Source organism: Drosophila novamexicana, unplaced genomic scaffold (genome assembly GCF_003285875.2).
Source record: "Drosophila novamexicana strain 15010-1031.04,08,12 unplaced genomic scaffold, DnovRS2.1 tig00001689-arrow-arrow-pilon, whole genome shotgun sequence".
In the NCBI taxonomy this organism is placed as follows: domain Eukaryota; kingdom Metazoa; phylum Arthropoda; class Insecta; order Diptera; family Drosophilidae; genus Drosophila; species Drosophila novamexicana.
In genome coordinates this window covers 273,515-294,207 of record NW_020824875.1, presented here as the reverse complement: position 1 = coordinate 294,207, position 20,693 = coordinate 273,515, and the positions used below count along the sequence as shown (strand labels likewise).

At 40.8% G+C, this 20,693-nt stretch overlaps 1 protein-coding gene across 1 annotated transcript in view; it reads right to left on the bottom strand.

The window, feature by feature from the left end:
• Positions 1 to 20,693, bottom strand: part of LOC115768126 (dynein beta chain, ciliary) — a 294,885-nt gene that overhangs the window by 15,359 nt on the left and 258,833 nt on the right. The window contains exon 9 of the mRNA XM_030712620.1: positions 5,150 to 5,328. Within this exon, the coding sequence (XP_030568480.1) occupies positions 5,229 to 5,328 (100 nt within the window). The 3' untranslated portion in view covers positions 5,150 to 5,228. The remainder of the gene's footprint in view (positions 1 to 5,149; positions 5,329 to 20,693) is intronic.

Here is a 20,693-nt window from a genome sequence, read left to right as displayed (position 1 = left end):
TTTTTTATGTGTTCGACTTCGGCATGTAGCTTAACCGAGTTGTCCCAACTTATGACATTTTTGCTGTTTAACAGCTTCAACAATTCTGCCTTTCTGGCCTTAAGTCTTTTTACCACACCGCTTCGCTTTGCACTCATCACACTCTACTCACTGCGTTTTGCGTGACCATGTCACGGTCGCCATATAGGAATATAAAGTCTGGTTCGCTTGTTTGTCAGATTCAGAATGAATCGTCTCTCTTTATTTAAAATGGACTTAGCCTAAAGTACATACTAGAAATTGGAGTTCTGCCGCTCAAAGCATCGGCAGAACGGGAGTACATAGCATGCCATATGTATTTGTATATATGTTGTTATATGTACATGCAGAAGGCATATACATTGGAATGCGCTTGGGACCGAACGGTCAAAACGTCATAGTGCTTACCCTGCAGATCTCACGCTGCAGGCCAGTCCACACATAAGTGGCTGATCATATTACGGCACTTGGCGGTAGTTGTATTTTGTAAACAATGCGCTTGATACTCTAACTTTGACATTGAGCTTATGACCACTTAACATATTGTATACACTGTATACACTTCCATTATCACCAAAAATTGATCGAAATATTCAATATAGCTAAAACGGAACATAGAAAGACCAAACTATCGGAAAACGACAATATTTTGAAAAAGACACTAGATTTAAGGAATTACCTATAGAAAAATCTATAACTACTAACCTATTCAAGTAAACAATTAGACTTTTAGAGGTAGAAAAATCAGATATTACAAATCCAAGTTTAAGAAGAAAAAAAAAATTAACCTATGCAAATACGACAATTCCGCATCAAAGGGCCAGGAAAGCACAACTTAAACTGACCGCATAATTATAGCTATAGGCTATAAGCATTGTATGGTATATAAGCATTGTATTAGTAATAAGAACAGTAAATGCAATGTTCCGATGAATTGAATTTAACCGCCGGCCGCCGCACCAACCGTGCGTGCTTGATCGGTTGCTCAAAACCGCCTTTGAGAGCGCGGTGAAGAGCGAAAGCTACGAAGCGAAGTTGCAAAAGCTCGCGCCGAAGTTGAGCGACCGAGGCAGGCGCCCGGCTCGCCTGTGAGCGATCCGGCACTTTTAGATCGAGCAGCAGGGTGATTAGACGTGCGACGAGAGATCGACCGACGAAACGAAAAGTGTTAAGCTAGCGCTCCAAAGCAGTGCGGCAGGGTCTTAGTTTAGGAACTACATGATTGATAATATGGGTAGTGATTAACGAATAAGTGAATAAAAGTGAATACAATGAGATTAATGAAGGAAACCTGTTACTTATTTTATTCCCGGATATCCATATTTGTCCTACAGTGGGAACAGTTGTTGCGAGGCTACGGCCCGATAGTGTAGTTGGTGCGAGGACACGGCCCGCTAGTGTAGTTGGTGCGAGGCCTCGGCCCGCTAGTGCAGGTGGTGCAAGGCCATGGCCCGTTAGTGCAGGTGGTGCGCTATTGGCTATTGCTGCTGATCAAGAATATATATACTTTTTGGGGTCGGAGATGCTTCCTTCTGCCTGTTACATAAATTTGTATTTTGCACAAATACAATATACCCCATTTTTAATGGGTTCAGGGTATAAAAACTGGTAAGAGCTAGAAAGCAAAATTCTGGGGAACCTTTTGAGTCGTTTCATGACGACAGTTGGCCATTACGTAGATTGGTCCAGATGAACGAGAATTTACTTCATGAGCTCAGTTGTCGCACTGATGGTAATAATAAATCCAGGACTATAGGCCGTCGTCAAGTAGAAGATTCTTTCAATGAATCTGAAGTAAACAATTCAGAACATACAGATCTTGACTTTACAGTAATTCGTAGAGGTAAATTTTGGAACTGCGAAACCCAAGAGAACCTGTGGGAAAATTGCCTTGCTGACCGCCGTATATAAAAACAGTATTTCTCAGCGTACCCAGCGCTTGAAAAATTACAATTCAAAAATTAAGAAATTTAGCAAGCTTATAGCTTCGACAGTTTTTTGCCAAATCACCGATATGCGCAGCTATACAGAAGTGTCATTTTTAACTTTGAATATTAGCTGCATAGGCTTTACGCTATGCCGAAATTTAAGCTTATTAAATCGCATGTCAGAACAGCAGATGGTCATAGTCAGACAGTCATCGGAGTACTTGAAGCTATTATGCAGTATAAATCGGCTACCAAACCCTTGAAACTGTATGTGATTCCTTCTATAATCCAGTCTAATTTTGGGTTGTGATTTTTGGAGAGCCTTTGAGTTGCGGCAAGCATTATAAAACTGTAGAGCTAAAATCGATGCAAACGCAACAACTACACGTAGTAAGGCAGTTCTTCCTCGACGCTTCTGATAGATTAGGCCGCACAACATTGATCCAACACCATGTAGATATAGGAGACGAACGTCCAGTGAAACAATGATTCTACCCTGCAAGTCCGGCCGTAGAAAAATTGATATATGCAAAAATCGTTCGAATGTTGCAGCTTGAAGTTAATGAGCCGTCGGTATGCGCCTGGAGCTCGCCTATGCGACTCGTCCTTAAACCCAACAAGGTTCGCCTTTGCCTGGATACTTGAAGACTGAATGACGCCACATAAAAAGATGCTTACCGTCTGCCGAGCATCGATGGCGTTTTTTCGCGGCTACCTAAGGCAAATATAATTTCGAAACTGGATTTGAAGGACGCCTATCGGCAGATTGTACTATCTGAGGATTCAAAGCCTCTCACTGCTTTTACTGTCTCCGAAAAAACGCTTTATCAATTTAAGGTCATGCCCTTTGGCCTTTGTAACTTTTCTTCTGATCTGCGCTATTGTGTATCTGGTTATTTAGATGATCGCTGAGCAGTTTCGAACTTGATAGGAAGCGGAGGTATTTGCACAAATCCGGAAAATGTAGCTTGTATTGTAATTGGCTGCCGCAAAAACAATTTAAGAAAGTTCGAGGATTTCTAGGAGTTTTCGTTCGAGGAGTTTCCGAACTTATCATTATATCGACAAACAGAAAGTTTGAGTGGACCCCTGAAGCACAGACCACAATGGACAACTTAAAAACAGTGCTAATTTACTCGCTTGTTTTAAAAAATACTGATTTTAAGAAAAAAAAATTCTTACATTGGGACGCCAGTGATTTTGGCATTGGCATTTGGCATTACTACAGATGTCTGAAGATAATAAAGAACAACCAATTGCTTTCATATCAAAAAAATTAAACCCGGCTCAGCGAAACTATAATGTTACCGAGCGTGAATGCCTAGCAGCCATCGGAAAATTACGATATTATTTGGAATTCTATGAATTTAAAATTGTTACCGACCATTCAAGTTTGCTTTGGTTTATGCGTCAGCAAAATATATCGGGTACAGTGGCACGATAGGTTTTTAGACTACAACAATTTAAATTTTGCGGAAAGGCAAAGAAGGCATTGTTCCCGACGCTTTGTCTCGGTTGCCCGAGAATAAAATCGCTCAATTAGACATGGATCCTGTAATATCTCTTAAGTCCGATATATTTATGGGCGCTAGCTATGTACAAATTAAAGACAAATTTTTCCAGAATTTGACTGGTTCCGGGCATAAAAATCGTTGATAAGTTATTGTTCGCACCGAAAATTCGAGAGGAGATTAGACACAAGAAAGTCCTTCGTGGAAACTATGGGTGCATAACGTCGTCTCACGCTGGCATGACAAAAACTATTGATACAATTTGCAGAAATTTGTTCTAGCCAGGATTAGCTAAATATGTACGTGAATACATACCAAACAGCGAGATATGTAAAGAAACTAATGCTCCAAATTATACCCTTCGGCCACCTATGGGTGCTCACATCGCAACTTGCAGACCATTTCATTTGACCTGCTTGGGCCATACCCTAGAAGCAAAAGCATTGTTAATAGTTTTAGATCACTTCAGCAAGTATCATTGGTTTCAGCCCATGAAGAAATTCACATCAGTTGTGATACAAAAATTTCTTCTTGAACAAATATACCATTGTTTTGGTGCTGCAAGCTAAAATAAGTGACAAGGCGCCGTTTCCAAAGTCTGGAATCCGGAAGACGGAGTAGTTTTTTTACCCCAATGAAGCGCAGTTGGTCAGCAGCCCATAAGACATCGCCCATTAGTTGGCCGGAACGTTTAGATTTCTGAAAATTTCTGTTAAAATTAGTTTATTAAATTTTGTGTGAAAATTTCAAAGGCTTGCTCAAAGTGCATTTATTAGGGCCCACTTTAAACAACGTGCAAGTTCAGTGAAAAAAAAAATGTTTATACCTATATATATATTGTTCTACATATATATAAAAAGAAACAAAAATAGTTTATTTTTAGGCCTTTCATCGAGGAATATATATAAGTCCGTACAGTTTGTTTTGATTATATTTTCTTATTTTGGCACCGATAAGCCAAACTGACATTCGCACCTGCTGAGCTCAGATCAATAAGTTTATGGCCGTGCCAGTCTGGTGAATACTTATCATCTTTGATTCTACCTACACTTCGCTCAAATACTAGCTGAAACAGAAACAACATAAAAGATTTTTAACAGAAGCAAATATATGTGCACAAATATGTATATTTGTATTCACTCATCAGCGCTCACATTTCCCCATGCTCTTCAAGCTTAACCCTCGGCTGACCATTTTTTTACCGACCATACTATTTAAAATCAACAAAAATTATATTGACTATTATAATAAATTATTTTTCTTTTGCCGATTACACTTTAATTAATTTACCAATTTCATTTTTATTTTTTTAGCATTGCATAGCTTAAATGCACTTGAGCGTATAGAAAGAGTATTAGGATCAGGAGACGGGACAGTGTCATCGATGCTGAAAGGCAGAATGGTACTTAGTTTACCTCGTATTCTCCGGCCGAACGGTGTGAATGTGAGGAAAGTGGCTGGAGAGTAAAGAATTCAGCATTAGTCCTGGATTCTTGTTGACTGTTCACAGTCATAACATTTGTACATTTGAATGGAGCAATTTGAATGGAAAACACAGTAGTGCACACACACATCGTATATCAAAAAATCATAATTTAGAAAAAAATTTTGCTTTCTTTTTACACAAAGATATTTTAAGCCAGAATTAAGGAACGGGCATAAATAAAAAAAACTATTACGCATTTTACTTACGTAGAATTGAATATTTATTGTGGTATTACATTAACGTACAGAAAAATCAAATTATTAATTTGTAAGGTTATTTAAGGTTTTATGTCTGCAAAAGTAAGCAAACTCCAGCCAAGGTCCATTTGCTATCCCGTTCTTTGCTCTTTAAATTGAAAGTCCAAACGAACGTCGGTCCACGCAACCTGAAAATATAGATTTTTAGTTGCAACTACATATTACATAAAGAAATAATAAGTGCGGTTTCCGAAGATTAATTCTACTTAATTTTATTTAATTCTACTTAATATATAGATATACACATAAAAAGATGGAAAAATACTTTGTTGGTAGGATCCGATCTGTGCACTGTTATATAAAATAATAGGTTTTGCAAAATGTTTAAATACTACTTTCCGGCAAACTTCCACAATTTCAATAACGTTTTCCGGCTAATTTCCACACATTTCTCTAAGTATGTGCGCCAGGATAAAAATTTGATATCCCATTATAAAAAGTATTAAACGTGTCAAATGAATTTTCCTAAAGACTTGTTGGAAAACAAAACCTGAAAAGAACAACTTATGATCAATTTACCCCAAGGGCAGGTCGCATTGGCAAAATCCAATCTTCCGCGGTGGAACGTGTGATACTAACATTTTTTTTGTGGTTTTAAGTGTTTTCCGATATTGTTATTTTCAGAGCTCGACATAAAAAGTTAATAAATACGTGTTTCATCGATTATAAATATCCCATAAATGTGTTTAATTAGCGAAAAACGTTTGTATGAAAGTTTTTTGTTCACCATCCGATCGGTCTCAAAACCCATTTTCAAATCACTGAAACACGTTGTCTGGCAATGCAACCAAGATTACATTTACATCAAGCTGGCGCTCTTCGTTGTAACGATTGTTTTATTTGGTTTTATCTTAAAGCACTTGCTCTGCGAAGCAATTGCATAAATTTCGCTCTTAAGATTACATTTACATCAAGCTGGGGCTCTTCGAAGGCCTCGATGCTATGCGTCGAGTTAGTTAAGTTTAGTTAGACAATAATGCTTCTATAACATTCGCCGGGAATCGCAATTCCCAATCATTGTGAACTACCAAATATTTAGACATTCCATGTGGAATCACACAGACACTCCACGTGCAACCACACAGACATTCCACGTGCAACCACACAGACATTACGTATGAACCGACACGACCTCGTGTACAAAAGACCATAATTCAAGTTGCTCTTATGTTTTTAATTGTTTTTATTATATTTTTTTATTGCCAACAAATATTTCCACAGCAAACGCAAATCTTAATTTCTTAATTCATAAAGTCTTATCAATTTAACAATTTCGCAAAATAGTACCAAGCCTCCTCAAATCATTTTTTAACATAGTCTTTATCATTCTGTTTGGTTTTTATTTTTCAAATCAATCAAATGCCCCACACGCCATGATCAAAACAAACATCACTATATTTTGCACTTGTGCTTGCATTATATTACATGGCTGACGTACTTTGTCGTTTCCTTTGGCCAGCAGTTTAACTTCTTTCACCCTTATTGGTGTTCTTCACATTCTTAAGAAACTTCAACATGGACATAACTTGGTTTGATGCTTCTTTTCGCTTTTAAATAATACAAAATCTCCAACTTTGTGTCTAAGTACTTTTGCATAATTTTTATCAAATCGTTCTTTGTCATAAACTGCATTAGCTAAAATATTCTTTTCCGCTAGTGCTCTTACGTTTGACAGATCAATCTCATTTTCTATGTCACTAGGTGGATGTAATCCTCAAAAGGGCGTGGTAGCTTTCCAAATAGCATTTCTGGAGAACTTCCCTTTGTCACACGGTTAGTTGTGCCATATGCACCTCTCCTAGACTGCGTTCCAGTTTTGCTCCCGTTAAACACCTTCCCTGGTCAGCTATTATTCGGTTTGGTACTCCACACAACGAAGCAGCGGATGGAACAGCATTTATAGAATTCTTACTGTCTAATTAAAGGGTATGATATAGAAAGACAAAATTGGTAAACGCTTCTACTTAAACAATAACGTACTCTTTTTAGTCACTCTTGCCACTCAATTTCTCAGTTATGTCGATGTGGATAGTGTGCCAAGGAATATTGACTTTCGGGATTGGATGCAGTTCAGCCTGACATTTTGTAAGTGATGCAGTTGTCAGCAAATTTTCTGATATATTTTGACGTATTCTCAAGCCAGTAAAAATCGTAAACTTTATCGAGTGTCTTGGTTTATAACGGACCATCTGAAAGAACGCGGCACCACTGGTAAACAGCGTGTACTGCCATTTCTCTATATTCTCCGGTGAAGAACTTCATGCAATTTACTCACAATTTCGGCCATGTCTGAGTTGTGCAATGAGCCAATTGCTTGAAATATCGCCTTAACAGCAGAAGTAGTCTTTGGAAAGATAGGATTTCTCGACGAAAAGTCAATATGGGCCTTTCTTTTCCCTTCTCTGTACTGAATGTCGAATGTAAATGACTACAAATAAGCGCACCAGCGCTGCGCTCTAGGGGTCAAAGCTTGTTTATTTCTTGACGCCTTTAGTGAGTTACAGTCTGCATAAACAATAAAGTTTCTACCCAACAAATAGTGTCGAAAATGTTTAATGACGTTTACAGCTCCTAAAGATTCCAATTCATACGAGTGGTATCTCGACTCTTCTATAGTATTCTATTACCAGGGGCTTATTATTAATTTTGTGTAGTAAAATTGCACCGTATCCACTGCAACCTGCATCTGTATGCAATTCAATTGGATAATTTGGGTCAAAAATAACAAGGACTGGTTAATCAGTAAGATGACAATCCAATAAATTGCATAAGTGATGTGACTGACTGCGTAGGCGGAAGAGCAGTCGACGCTACAATTTTCTGAGGGTTCCGACGAATTTCACCAGCACTAACATGAAGCCTAAATATTGAACCAATGTTTTTAAGAAAGAACACTTTGTAATGTTGAACGAAAACCCAGCCTCTGTCAGGATATTTAGAACAATCTCTAATCTTTCTAACGCCTCACATTATGTTGCAGCAGTTATCCTGATGTCATGCCTATAGACGATAACATAAGAAGTCGCCAGATCCCCGACCGCCTGTATTACTAAGCGTTGAAAAACAGAGGGCGCGTTTTTAATCCCGGATGGCATAGACAAAAATTCATATTGGCCATCTAGCGTCACATACGCTGTATACTCAATAGAATCTGCATTTGAGGGAATTTGATAGTATCCACTAGCCATAGTTAACTCCTCGAAGTCTATTTATTTGATCCTGTATAAGTGGCAGCGGGTATTTATCTGCGATTGTATTTGAATTTAGCTCTCTATAGTCAACACAAAGTCTATCCGAACAATTTTTTTTCTAATTAATAATCCAGGGCTCGCATAAGGTGAACAGCTTGGTCTTATTATATTGCAATTCAACAGCTCATCAAGTTTTCTCGAAATCTCGCTCGCATAGACTCAATCGATATGGCCTTCTTTGAACTGTTTTTCTTGCATCAATTAATCTAATTTTCGTACATGGAATACCATTTATAAAACTATTTGAGTACTTTGCCAACAATAAATAAAGTTTTATTTTATCTTGTCCCTCAAGACAGTATCAATACCAGAGAATTTAATACTTAGCTTTTCTTTCATCAGTTAGCATTCTGCTCCGGAATCACAGGTGACTTCAACGACAAATAAAGGCTATCTTCGGCACGCCGAAAATCGAATACCCCTGCAGACCCAACCTTTTCATAATGCAAAAGTGCTTTGGTCAAGATATCTTGAAAAACAAAATATTTGTTCATACAAAAACTATATTTTCACTCCTATGGCAGCTATATGATATAGTGGTCCGATCTCAATAGGATTTTGCATATACATATATGAGGAGCATAGTAAAACTAATAAATGCCGAGTTTAGTCAAGATATCTTGAAAAACAAAATATTTGTTCATACAAAAACTTAATTTTCGACCGATCGTTCCTATGGCAGCTATATGATATAATGGTCCGATCTTATTAGGATTTTGCATATATATGAGGAGTATAGTAAAACTAATAAATGCCGAGTTTGATCAAGATTTCTTTAAAAACAAAATGTTTTTTCATACAACTTAATTTTTGTCCGATCGTTTCTATAGCAGCTATATGATATAGTGGTCCGATCTTAATAGGATTTTGCATATATATGAGGAGCATAGTAAAACTAATAAATGCCGAGTTTGGTCATAATATCTTGATAAACAAAATGTTTTTTCTTACAAAAACTTAATTTTCGACCGATCGTTCCTATGACAGCTATATGATATAGTGGTCCGATCCAGCTGGTTTCGGCATATGTGCTCCGTGCAACAGAAAGAGGGACTTCTGCAAAATTTCATTAAGACAGCTTTAAAACTGAGAGACTAGTTCGCATAGAAGAAGACAGACGGACAGACGGACATGGCTCTATCGACTCGGCTGTTGATGATGATGCTAGAATATATATACTTTATGGGGTCGGAGATGTCTCCTTCTATGCGTTACACATTTCGCGACAAAATTATAATACCCTCTGCAAGGGTATAAAAATGCGGCTTCTATGGTTCATGTATCCCTAAGGTACTGCAAGGCTGCACTGCTCCACCCGCCTTTGTCGGATCAGCTTCCTTCTGTGTACATAGGGTAGATATGTGACCCCGGTTTCCGCACTTGTGGCAGGTTCCACTTGATTTTCCACGTTGTTGTTCATCTTGTCTGCTATGTCTTTCTTTGTCATTCGTATCGTGATGTTGTTGTTTTCTGAGTCTGCATTCAAACATTTTATGTCCCAGTTTTTCCACAAAAATAACATTCTATTGATGATTGCTTTTGCCGTTTAGGATTCAGATTGTTACTGCACAAAGCCACTTTTCCTTTTATTAAAAGTGAACGCTTTTAATTCGGACCGTAAATCGCCTCTGGTTCGAACATTTCATGTAAAACTTAAACGCTGCAGTCGGTTATCAAATCTTGCTATCAATGCAAGAGTCACGCAGACAGCAATTTCTTCCGCTTCCATTTGGCGCCATTTCATCGTTAGTTCAGTAACCATGCGGGTTGCATGGATTGCGAGACTCTCGCCATCAGTCGGTCGGTTTGTCAGCATATTTAAAAACATGGCGGCTGGTGTTTCTATGAACAATTCTTTAAATGCGAACCAGGTTATATAAGCTTAATGCTGATCCAATGCTGAACTTAAAGCCACTACCAACGCACTGCCTTTTAATTGATTTCTTTAAAATAATTTCAGCAGTAGTACATCAAGTTGAGGCGATGGCGCCGAATTGATTACCAGAATCAATTCTCAATAGCCACAGATGCCAGTAATATTGCCATTAAAGCAGTATTATCAAAATTAATTAAAAAATATTTATGGACTAAGAAAAGTGTAATTTACTTCCATAATGAAGCTGGTTTCAGTTTTTCCAAAACGCGTATATCAAAATAATTACTTACAGTAATGAAATCTACTAAACAAAATAAACCTATGCACACTTCAAGAAAATCTTCCTTAAAAGTCATAATGACTTATTGCATCCAGGTACAGAAAAAGTTACAGACCTTCTTAAAGAAAAATATCACTACCATTATCACCAAAAATTGATGCAAAATATTATAAATTAATGCGAAATATTCAATATAGCCAAAACGGAACACAGAAAGACCAAACTATCGGAAAACGACATTATTTTGAAAAAGACACTAGATTTAAGGAATTACCTATAGAAAAATCTATAATCTATAATATAATCTTGATCGGTTGCTCAAAACCGCCTTTGAGAGCGCGTTGAAGAGCGAAAGCTACGAAGCGAAGTTGCGAAAGCTCGCGCCGAAGTTGAGCGACCGAGGCAGGCGCCCGGCTCGCCTGCGAGCGAGCCGGCACTTTTAGATCGAGCAGCAGGGTGATTAGACGTGCGACGAGAGATCGACCGACGAAACGAAAAGTGTTGAGCTAGCGCTCCAAAGCAGTGCGGCAGGGTCTTAGTTTAGGAACTACATGATTGATAATAATTGTAGTGATTAACGAAAAAGTGAAAAAGTGAATAAAAGTGAATACAATGAGATTAGTGAAGGAAACTTGTTACTTCTTTTATTCCCGGATATCCCTATTTGTCCTAGAGTGGGAACAGTTGTTGCGAGGCCACGGCCCACTAGTGTAGGTGGTGGGGACACGGCCCGTTAGTAAAAATTGTGGGAATAACAGAAGCAAGATTTGGTGAAGCACTTATTGTTTCCCCCTTTTAAGCTCACCTTCCCAGCGAATTTATAAATTTCTTGTAACTCGCTGGACCTGGTAAGACTGAGAGTCGTACCCCGGCCAGTAGCTCCTTTACAAGTGGCACCCGAGCAGGGACTAGGAGGCTAAGGATGGGTGAAATGCAAATCTAGGGTATTAGGTAGTCGAGCACACCCTAGCAAGTGCGCTTTACACCCTATGTTCTAGGCAACAAAAATGTGTGCAGAATCGAGCTCTAAAAGCAGCGAGAAGATAACGGACGGTCGAAAAGTACAGCGTGCTCGCGCCGGACGGGCGACGCCGAGACCACGCTTGCACACGTGAGCACAAATGGCGCCGCGGTCAACATCAAAGCGCCGCTATGACGTCGCAGCGGAAAACTGATTTCGTCAGTTCGGTCGGCGAAGGCAACGACAACGGTGTGTTTTAGAGAGTGGAAAACAAAAAAAATCGGTGCTTAAAGATTTAAATAAACGTGGACTTAAAATCGCAAAAAAAAGAAAGTGGATTATTTATATTTTTTTTTTTGTGTGAAGAAACCGACCGGAAAAAAAGGAGAGAGCTCCATAATAATAATGATTGATAATAATAAAACAAAAGGGAAAAGGAAAATAATAATAATAAATAGTAATAATAATAATAAAGGAAGGATGGTCAAAGTTTGAAAAATATTAAGTGCTTTTCGTGGCTGAGGACTTTTTTGAAATCGACGCGAAGAGCCGAGCAACCGCGGTCAACGAAGTGGTGGGGCGAACCTCTTATAAGGCAAGTAATGTCCCCTACACTCCCCAGCCATATTCTCAGTCGGAGGTGGCCTTTCGCAAACGTTCCGGAACAAGTGCGGAAGTGGGGCATGAGATATGATGGCCGCTCCGACCCCCTTGGTTTCTTGAAGGACCTGGAGGAGTGCGCCATCACGTATGGTATCGCTCTCAATAGATTGCCACGGGCAATGAGTGAATTATTCTGCGACAGGGTGGTCGACAAGAAGTGGTCTTAGAGATGTGCCATGGTCAGTGTCCTGCCTCCACGCTACTTTGAAAGGCTTGAGGAGGAAATCCGGTCCTGCAGGCAACTCGTGGGGAAGGAATTCCAGGAATACCTGATAGAGCTGAGAGCTCTGATGCATCACGCCAGATACAAACCGGCGCAGGAGTTGCACCGGATCAACGAAATTGCCGCTCCCGAACACAAGCCTTACGTGCGTCGGCAAGATTTCTCCACGTTGCCACAGCTGACCCAGCTGGCGGTGGAAGTAGAACACCCACAGTAAAGGCCAAATCGTCGCTACGGTGGAGATTGGTGGGCGATCGATGCCTGCTACCATCGATACCGGGGCCACTCGATGCTTGCGTACACAAGTGGGCGATTCGGGGAAGAGACGTACAGGAGCGCATCAGGCGGCCAAATGGGTCTACCCTCGAAATAGGAAAAGTCTTCAGGTTAGACGTTGGCCTAGCGGCGAAAGCTGTCAGCACGTTGATAATCATCATGCCCTCGATGCTAGACTACGTCATCCTGGGGATGAATTACTTGAGTGCGAGTAGAGTTGCAGCGACAGGTCTACGCTGGTCAGGTAGGATGGGCAATGGGCACTAGAACACTGCAACAGTTCCAATTTGTCGTTCAATACCGTCGAGGGAAGCTCAATGTCGTGGCCGACGCACTATCGAGGCATCCTCTGGAGACCTGTCAGAAGGCAGTTGTGGCCGAGGCCCCCTGCAAATTGGTTGGGAGTATGCGTGCCAGGATTACCGACGATCCAGCCAAGTTTCCAGACTATGCCGAAGAAAATGGGCAGCTATATATGCATTTGGGCCATCGGATGGACGACGAGGACTACATTCCTTAAAAGTTATGCGTGGCCAGTGGTCAACGGCAGAGCGTATTGCGGGAATGTCATGACGCTCCCACGCCCAATATCGAGGTGAGCCCAGAGGTACTACTGGCCGGGTATGTTCCGAGACGCCGCCAAGTAAATGAAGTGCTGCAAAATCTGCCTAAAATTCAATGGCGAGCAGCTCAAAGCGGTTTGACAAATGCTGACGAGGCAGGTAGCAGATGCGCGGATTTCATCGGGCCCCTTAAAAGCTCGAATCGTGGTAAGACAATGCTATTGGTGTTCCGTGATGCTTTTTCAAAGTGGTTGGAATTGGTCCCTCTCAGGAGGGCCATGACGGCACAACTGCAGACCGCATTCCGAAAGAGGATTCTGAGTAGGTTCGGGGTACCCAGAAAGTTCGGGTGCAACAATGGGGTACAATTTACAAGCCGTAGCTTCAAGGCTTTTCTGGGGTCCCTGGGTGTAGAGCTCCAATATAATATATCGCCCCGTACTGTCCACAATAAAATCCTACCGACAGGACCAAGAGGACCGTGAAGACCATATAGCATAAAAGTTCGTGGGACGAGCTCAACACAGACGGACTTGACGGGATTCGGTCAGCTTTCCTGATGCAGGGCAGGGAGCCGCGGTTGCCCGCTGCTTTGTACGATCAGGTGACCTCGGGGTCCGCAACTAGTGCGTTCGACCCTAGGACAAAGGTGGAAAGGCTAACAGAAATCTTTGATATCGTCCACAGCAATCTCAAGCGTGCATCAAAGGACTAGGGCAGACACTACAACCTGCGGAGACGAGAGTGGCGGACTTCGTTGGACTCGATGGTCCCTGTTACGGCAGCACCAGCTGTCCAACTCCGCTGAGGGCTTCACTGCGAAATTGGCACCCAAATTCGATGGCCCCTATCGGATCATCAAATTCGTGCCGCCTAACATTGTGCGACTAGTAGGCCAGGCGAAGGAAAGAAGAGGGTAGCCAATAGCTCGCAGCTGAAATCATTTTTCAACGAGATGACCGAAGACGGAGAGGAGGACCCAATAGATGTGGAAGAAGAGCGTGAGCAGCAGACCTAGCTGAATAACCATAGAATAAGTTAAGAATAAATTGAGTGGAATCCAAGCGAGCTGCACTGCTAGGGCAGGGAATAACATAAGCAACGGATAAGCAATAAGTTAGTTGAGGAAACCCAGAAGTCGATGCCGCCGAAGAAGCGACAGTATCTTCGTCGTAGTAAGGGGGGTGTGAGGCGGCACCTAAGGTGGCCACCCTACAGTTCATAATTATAGTTATAGGATATAAGCATTGTATAGTATATAAGCATTAAGGCAAGGAGCCGGTATATCAGCTGGGGCTCCAAAGCAGTTCAGCAGGGTCTTAGCTTAGAAAGTACAGTAGGGTAGTGATTAACGAATAAGTGAATAAAAGTGAACACAATGAGATTAATGAAGGAAACTACATTGTTAATTCTTTTATTCTCTGTTATTTGACAAGCAAGCAGGCCAGTCCAATTGGTTTCTATGCAGTGTGAGGCGGCTACTGAGGTCCGACGACCCACAGGTTTCTAGGCGAGGAGCCATCGTTCCCATGGCCAAATCACGGCGAGGAGCCGCTGGCGGGACAACCCAACAATGTGTTTATGTCTTGATGGTATTAGCTATATAAGAGGCAAGAATCCGCCAATGTTACAAGTAGCAATTATATTAGTTATATAAGAGGCTAGGATTATATTATATACGCACTGTTATATAAGACGCACTGTATTAATTATATTATAATCATCAATTATATTAGTGAGTAAAGAGGGAAGGAGCCACGAAAGTTATGAGAGCGAATTTGAATTTAACCGCCGGCCGCCCTGCAACCGTGCGCTGTTGATCGGTTGCTCAACACCGCATTCGAGAGCGCAACTCCAATTCGGCGGCGAAGAGCGAAAGCTCCGAGGCGAAGTTACGAAAGCTCGCGGACAAGTTAAACGGCCGAGGCAAGCGCATGGCTTGCCGGCGATCGCGCCGACACTTTTGGAACGAACGCTAAGGATGAGTATATGTGCATTGTGAGACGAGGAATGCCAGAGAGTGTACAGCGGAGTGCTAGGGCTAGGGAAAACCGTGCGGCAGGGTTTAGCTCGGGAGGTACTATAAAGTAGCAATAAGCGTGGAGTGAATAAAGTACATTTATTTATTTATTTATTAATGGTCGACAAAACGAGTGTCTTCCTCATTATTCAATATATTATACAATAGAATTTTATGCTAAAAGCCTAGTTAAAGGATACAATTTTCTAAATAGCATCACCGACCGATGGAGGTGTTTTATTTGCCAGTCCGGCCAGCTGTGCCCCTTTTCACAGCTAATTTTGTCAGTGACGCTATTAGAGCCTACATCTAAGCAGAAGGTTGTAAGTAGGAAAAAAGTGTTTTCAAGTAACATTAAAATAATCTTAATTTGCTATATTAATAAAGAAAATACAATAAATAGGAAAAATGAAAGTAAGAAGAATTGTTAATAAAGTAAAGCAATGTAAGTTAGATAAAGAGTGTTAAGTAGATAGGACAGAGAGAAAAGTAATGGGAAATCACCGACCCGGTGGGGGAAAATTTTTCAGCCTGTCCGGCAAGCTATGCCCCTGCTCATAGCTGGGAATGGTCAGCGACTTCCCGAAGGTATCCTGAAAGCAACGATTTTATTAGGGGTAGAGACAGTTCGGTAGAGAAAACGTGATGCAAACTATTATAATTTTTACATAGCACGCGAAAAGGATTGTGCATAGCGTAGTCTGTTGTGCACGTAGATAGTAAAAAGGGGCGATAATTTCTGGTTGGTCTAGCCGGAACAGAGAATTGAAGACGCCCTAGCAGAAAAGGAGAATCTATGTCGCCAATAATCAACTTATGTAGAAGGACAACACCGAGAATTGTCATACGGTTGGTTAACGACGGAAGGTTGAGAAGAAGCAGTCTGCTGGAGTAGGACGGCAACCGAAGATTAGGGTCCCAATTTAAACCTCGTAAGGCAAAAAGCAGAAATTGCTTCTGAACAGATTCAATACGATCCTGGCTGTTGTTATACTGTGGAGACCAAATGCAAGAGCAGTATTCAAGGATAGGGCGAACAAGAGAGATGTACAGAAGTTTTGTTATAAAAGGATCGTTAAACTCTTTAGACCATCGTTTAATGAATCCAAGTACACCTTTTGCCTCATTAACGATGGTATCTATGTGAAGATTGAAACAGAGTTTAGAATCAAAAATTACGCCTAGATCCTTAACTGTTAGTATACGTTGCAAAGGGATATTGTGGATTGTATAACTGACAAGATAAGGTGTAGTACGATTAAAAGTCATAAACATACACTTTGAACAGTTTAGATGCAATTGATTGGCCGAGCACCATAGTTGCATAGCGTTCAAATCGTCTTGTAGACGAGAATGATGTAGGGGATTAGTGTATGATAGAAAAAGTTTGACATCGTCCGCATATATGAGTACACGGGCATGTGATATGACAGAGGGGAGATCATTTATAAAAAGGGTAAAGAGTAAAGGTCCAAGATGACTACCTTGAGGAACACCAGAAGTAACGTGAACCCGTTTAGAGGTAGTCAGCCTCAGCATTACTCTTTGGGTCCTACCTTTTAAATAAGAATTAATCCAAAGCAGAAGAGACAGGGGGAAACCTATTCGGTCAAGTTTAAAAAGTAAAATGTCATGGTGCACAGAGTCAAACGCCTTACTGAAGTCAGTGTAAATGACATCAGTTTGCATTTTCGAAAGGAAAGCATCGTTTACCAAGGAAGTAAACTCAAGCAGATTGGTCGTAGTTGACCGATTCTTTACGAATCCATGTTGAACAGGGGAAACAACTGATTTGCAGAAATGCTGCAAATTATTTTTTTTATTTATTTATTATTTTTTCAAATAATTTAGGAATAGCGGACAGTTTTGCAATGCCCCTGTAATTTCGTATATCAGACTTCCCACCTTTCTTGTGAAGAGGAATGATATAAGATTCTTTCCAAAGAGATGGAAAGACAGAAGTTTCAAGGGATAGATTAAAAAGCTTTAGCAATGGATAAAGAAGGGAAGAACTGCACTCCTTGAGAAGACAACTAGGAATATTGTCCGGCCCAGGAGTGTAAGAAGACTTTAAAGAGTTTATAGCTAATAGGAGAGAGGAGTGTGAAATAATTAGAGGAGGTATATAACTTGCGGAAGAAATAGTATAAGGGTAAGCATTAGTATTAGGACAGACTGAAGAGTAAGTTGATTGGAAAAAATTAGCAAAGAGGTTAGCAGAATCAGTGTCATTGCTAGCTTTATCCAAGCCAAGAAAAAAAGAAGATGGCAAACTTGAAGATTTACGTTTCAAGTTTACAAAATTATAAAACTGTCTCGGATTTCGGGCAAATTGTCTTTTACAACGTGTTAGATAATTCTCATAGCATTGAGAATTAAGAAGAAAGAAGTTCGACTTGGCTATGGAATATTTTACCAAGTCTGTACACGAACCAGACTTTTTAAACTTTTTAAAATATTTGGATTTTACATTTTTTAGATATGATAATCTGGTAGTAAACCAGGGTGGTTTTGAAAAAGTAGTCGAAGGAATTGACTTAGGAATACACACATCTAAGAGGGAGATTAGGGTGATGTAAAAAAATTTTATAGCTGTATTCATATCAACTGAGTCATATAAGAAAGACCAATCGGTTGAATAAATAAGCTGATTCAGCAAAGAATAATTGCCTTTGCGAAAGCAATAGCGGGGCTTATTGGCTGATGAGCACGAAATGAAAGTATTACAATTTAGCATTGCAATCTCTAAAGTTGGATGATAGACATCCTCAGGAAGAGATAAAGGAGGGGACCTAGACACATTAGAAATAAGGTAGTCGTTAACAAATACAAGGTCAAGTGTTCTAGTCAAATGATTAGAAATTGAATTGATTTGAAACAACGAAAGATCAAGCATGCAGTCTATAAAATCGTGCTGTGCTGAGGGCACTAGATAATTTTTGGCAGTAAATAATGACCAAGAGATGTTGGGCAAATTAAAATCACCCAACACCATAAATAGGTCACTATCACGCACGTGTGAAGAAACTTCTTTAATACAAGTAATATGTTTCATATAAACTTGAATATTAGAAGAAGGTGGGACATAAGAGCATGTTACATAGACATTCCGTGTAGGAAAAGACACCTTAACTGAGACAATCTCAGCGTCAGTAGGCGTACTAAAACAGAAAAGTTCAGACTGAAGAGTGGCTTTAACGGCAATTAACACCCCACCACCTCGAGTCGGCCGATCATTTCTATACAAAATAAAGTTATTTGATAAAATCTCAAAATCAGATATGGTTGAGTTCAACCATGTTTCTGAAAATGCTATTATATCCGAATTGAAGGAAGTGCTGGCCATGAAAAGATTTTTAAGTTTCTAAATAAGACCTCTAACATTCTGATAATGAATAAAGATTTGGTCAGAAGATGAAGCTAGTTTTTTGGGGCAGAAATGGTACCCTGTATTGAAGGGACTGGAAGGGTGACAGGCTGGTTACGCTTTTTAGGCTTGAACTCGTGAACAATCATGTGTGGAGGCCAAAATTTGGGATCACAAATGATTGGGAACATATCATGTGAAACATTTATTTTGAATGATGATATTTCACGAGGGGTGGAGAAATTAAATTTAGTTATTGACACGCTAGCAGAAGATTTGCTAGCAATATAGGCTGCCAATGACTCAGAAGTGGTGTCCGACGAAAGTCGAGACACAAAGACTTGCCTACGAGGGGCAACTACCGTTAAAGTAGGCGCTGATGGGGCTGTAGGTAATACAGGAGTTGGGGGAGCTAACGAGGCACAATGATTGTTTTTAACAATCTGGGCAAGATTGCGCGCAGGTCTACCTTTGCGGCCAGGAGCTGATGGGGCTGAGGCAGTTTGATTAATTGGGACGGGATCAGGTACGGGCTCTACTGGGACTAGTACAGGGGTTGAAACAGGGGTAATTGGACAGTCGCTTGGAGAAGGCGATAAAGACAACATTGGAGATACCTCCAAGTTGCTAGGAAGGGACAAGAAAGTAGTAGGTGTCTGAACAGACGTAGAGGGCAATTGCAAAAGTTGAGGCTCCAACCGACGATTGGAAACTCGAGTCAAAATTACTCGAGAGCTGCTTAGCCACATTATTTAATTTTAAGAATTGACTTCTCACAGAACATTCTAGAGAAATCAATTTGCTTGTCGATGCATTCTGGGCACGACCAACGCAAGCCACCACAGCCCTTCTTGGCAATAGCAGCGATCTTGTCGCAATCACGCTCAGTGAGACCTGCACATTTAGCATGCATCATATTCTCACACAGCCAGCAATTAACAAATTGCGGCAGTGCAGAATCATCAGCCTGCTTGAACGTGCACGGTTTCTTACAGCACAACATAATTATTTAATGCGTATGCAAATTGCGAGAGCACAGAGCAAAACGAAAACGGTGCACAAGATGGAGCAAGTAAATACACAAACAAATTGTTTGGAGCAAAAAGCAATAGAAAAAGTTTGCGAGAGCGCGATGCACAAGCAGAAAGTATGCAGCGAACACACGCACAAACAAGTGTATGCACAGGAGAGCACCAAATCAAAAGAATCAAAACAGGCAATAACAACAACACGGAGCTGATGCCGCGTTTTATAAAATGTAATAATTAACAGTTTTACGCTGCACAACAGATAACACTTTGCACAGTTTATTAAAGCTTCTTAAATAAAGCACCGAAAAATGCAAAATTTTGAAATAAAAAGCAGGATAAAAGCGCAAAAATATATAAAAATCTTGGAGCACAAGTAAAACACGTCCATCACTCTCAACTGAGAACTCTCTCTGACATGTGTTATAAGTATGGAGAAGAAACCGGGTAATTCTTTGTTTTCTAGTAACCTGGCTTACCTGAACATCGGAATTAACCGATGTTCGACCTAAGCTCGATCAGGAGCATGTGGTACGAGATTGTGGCCCCGGGGTGAGCATTACCGGTTGGTGTTTCGATAGAGTAGTGGTAAGAGGCCACGGCCCGATAGAGAGTTTGGGTAGTGGAGCTGGCACGAAGCTCCGGCCCGATAGAGTGTGGTACGAGGCCACGGCCCGATAAAGAATTTGGGTAGTGGAGTTGGCGCGAGGCTTCGGCCCGATAGAGTAGTGGTACGAGGCCGCGGCCCGATAGAGAGTTTGGGTAGTGGAGTTGGCGTGAGGCCGCCCGCTAGAGTAGTTGGCGCGAGTGGGTACGAGGCCACGGCTCGGTAGTCTACCTAGACTGTGCAGAAATCCTAGCTAGGCTTGGTCTGGTCAGGATACTCACCCCCTCCCCCTTAAGCCCTCCCTCCCAGCGAAATTATAAATTTCTTGTAACTCGCTAGACCTGGTAAGACTGAGAGTTATACCCCGGCCAGTAGCAT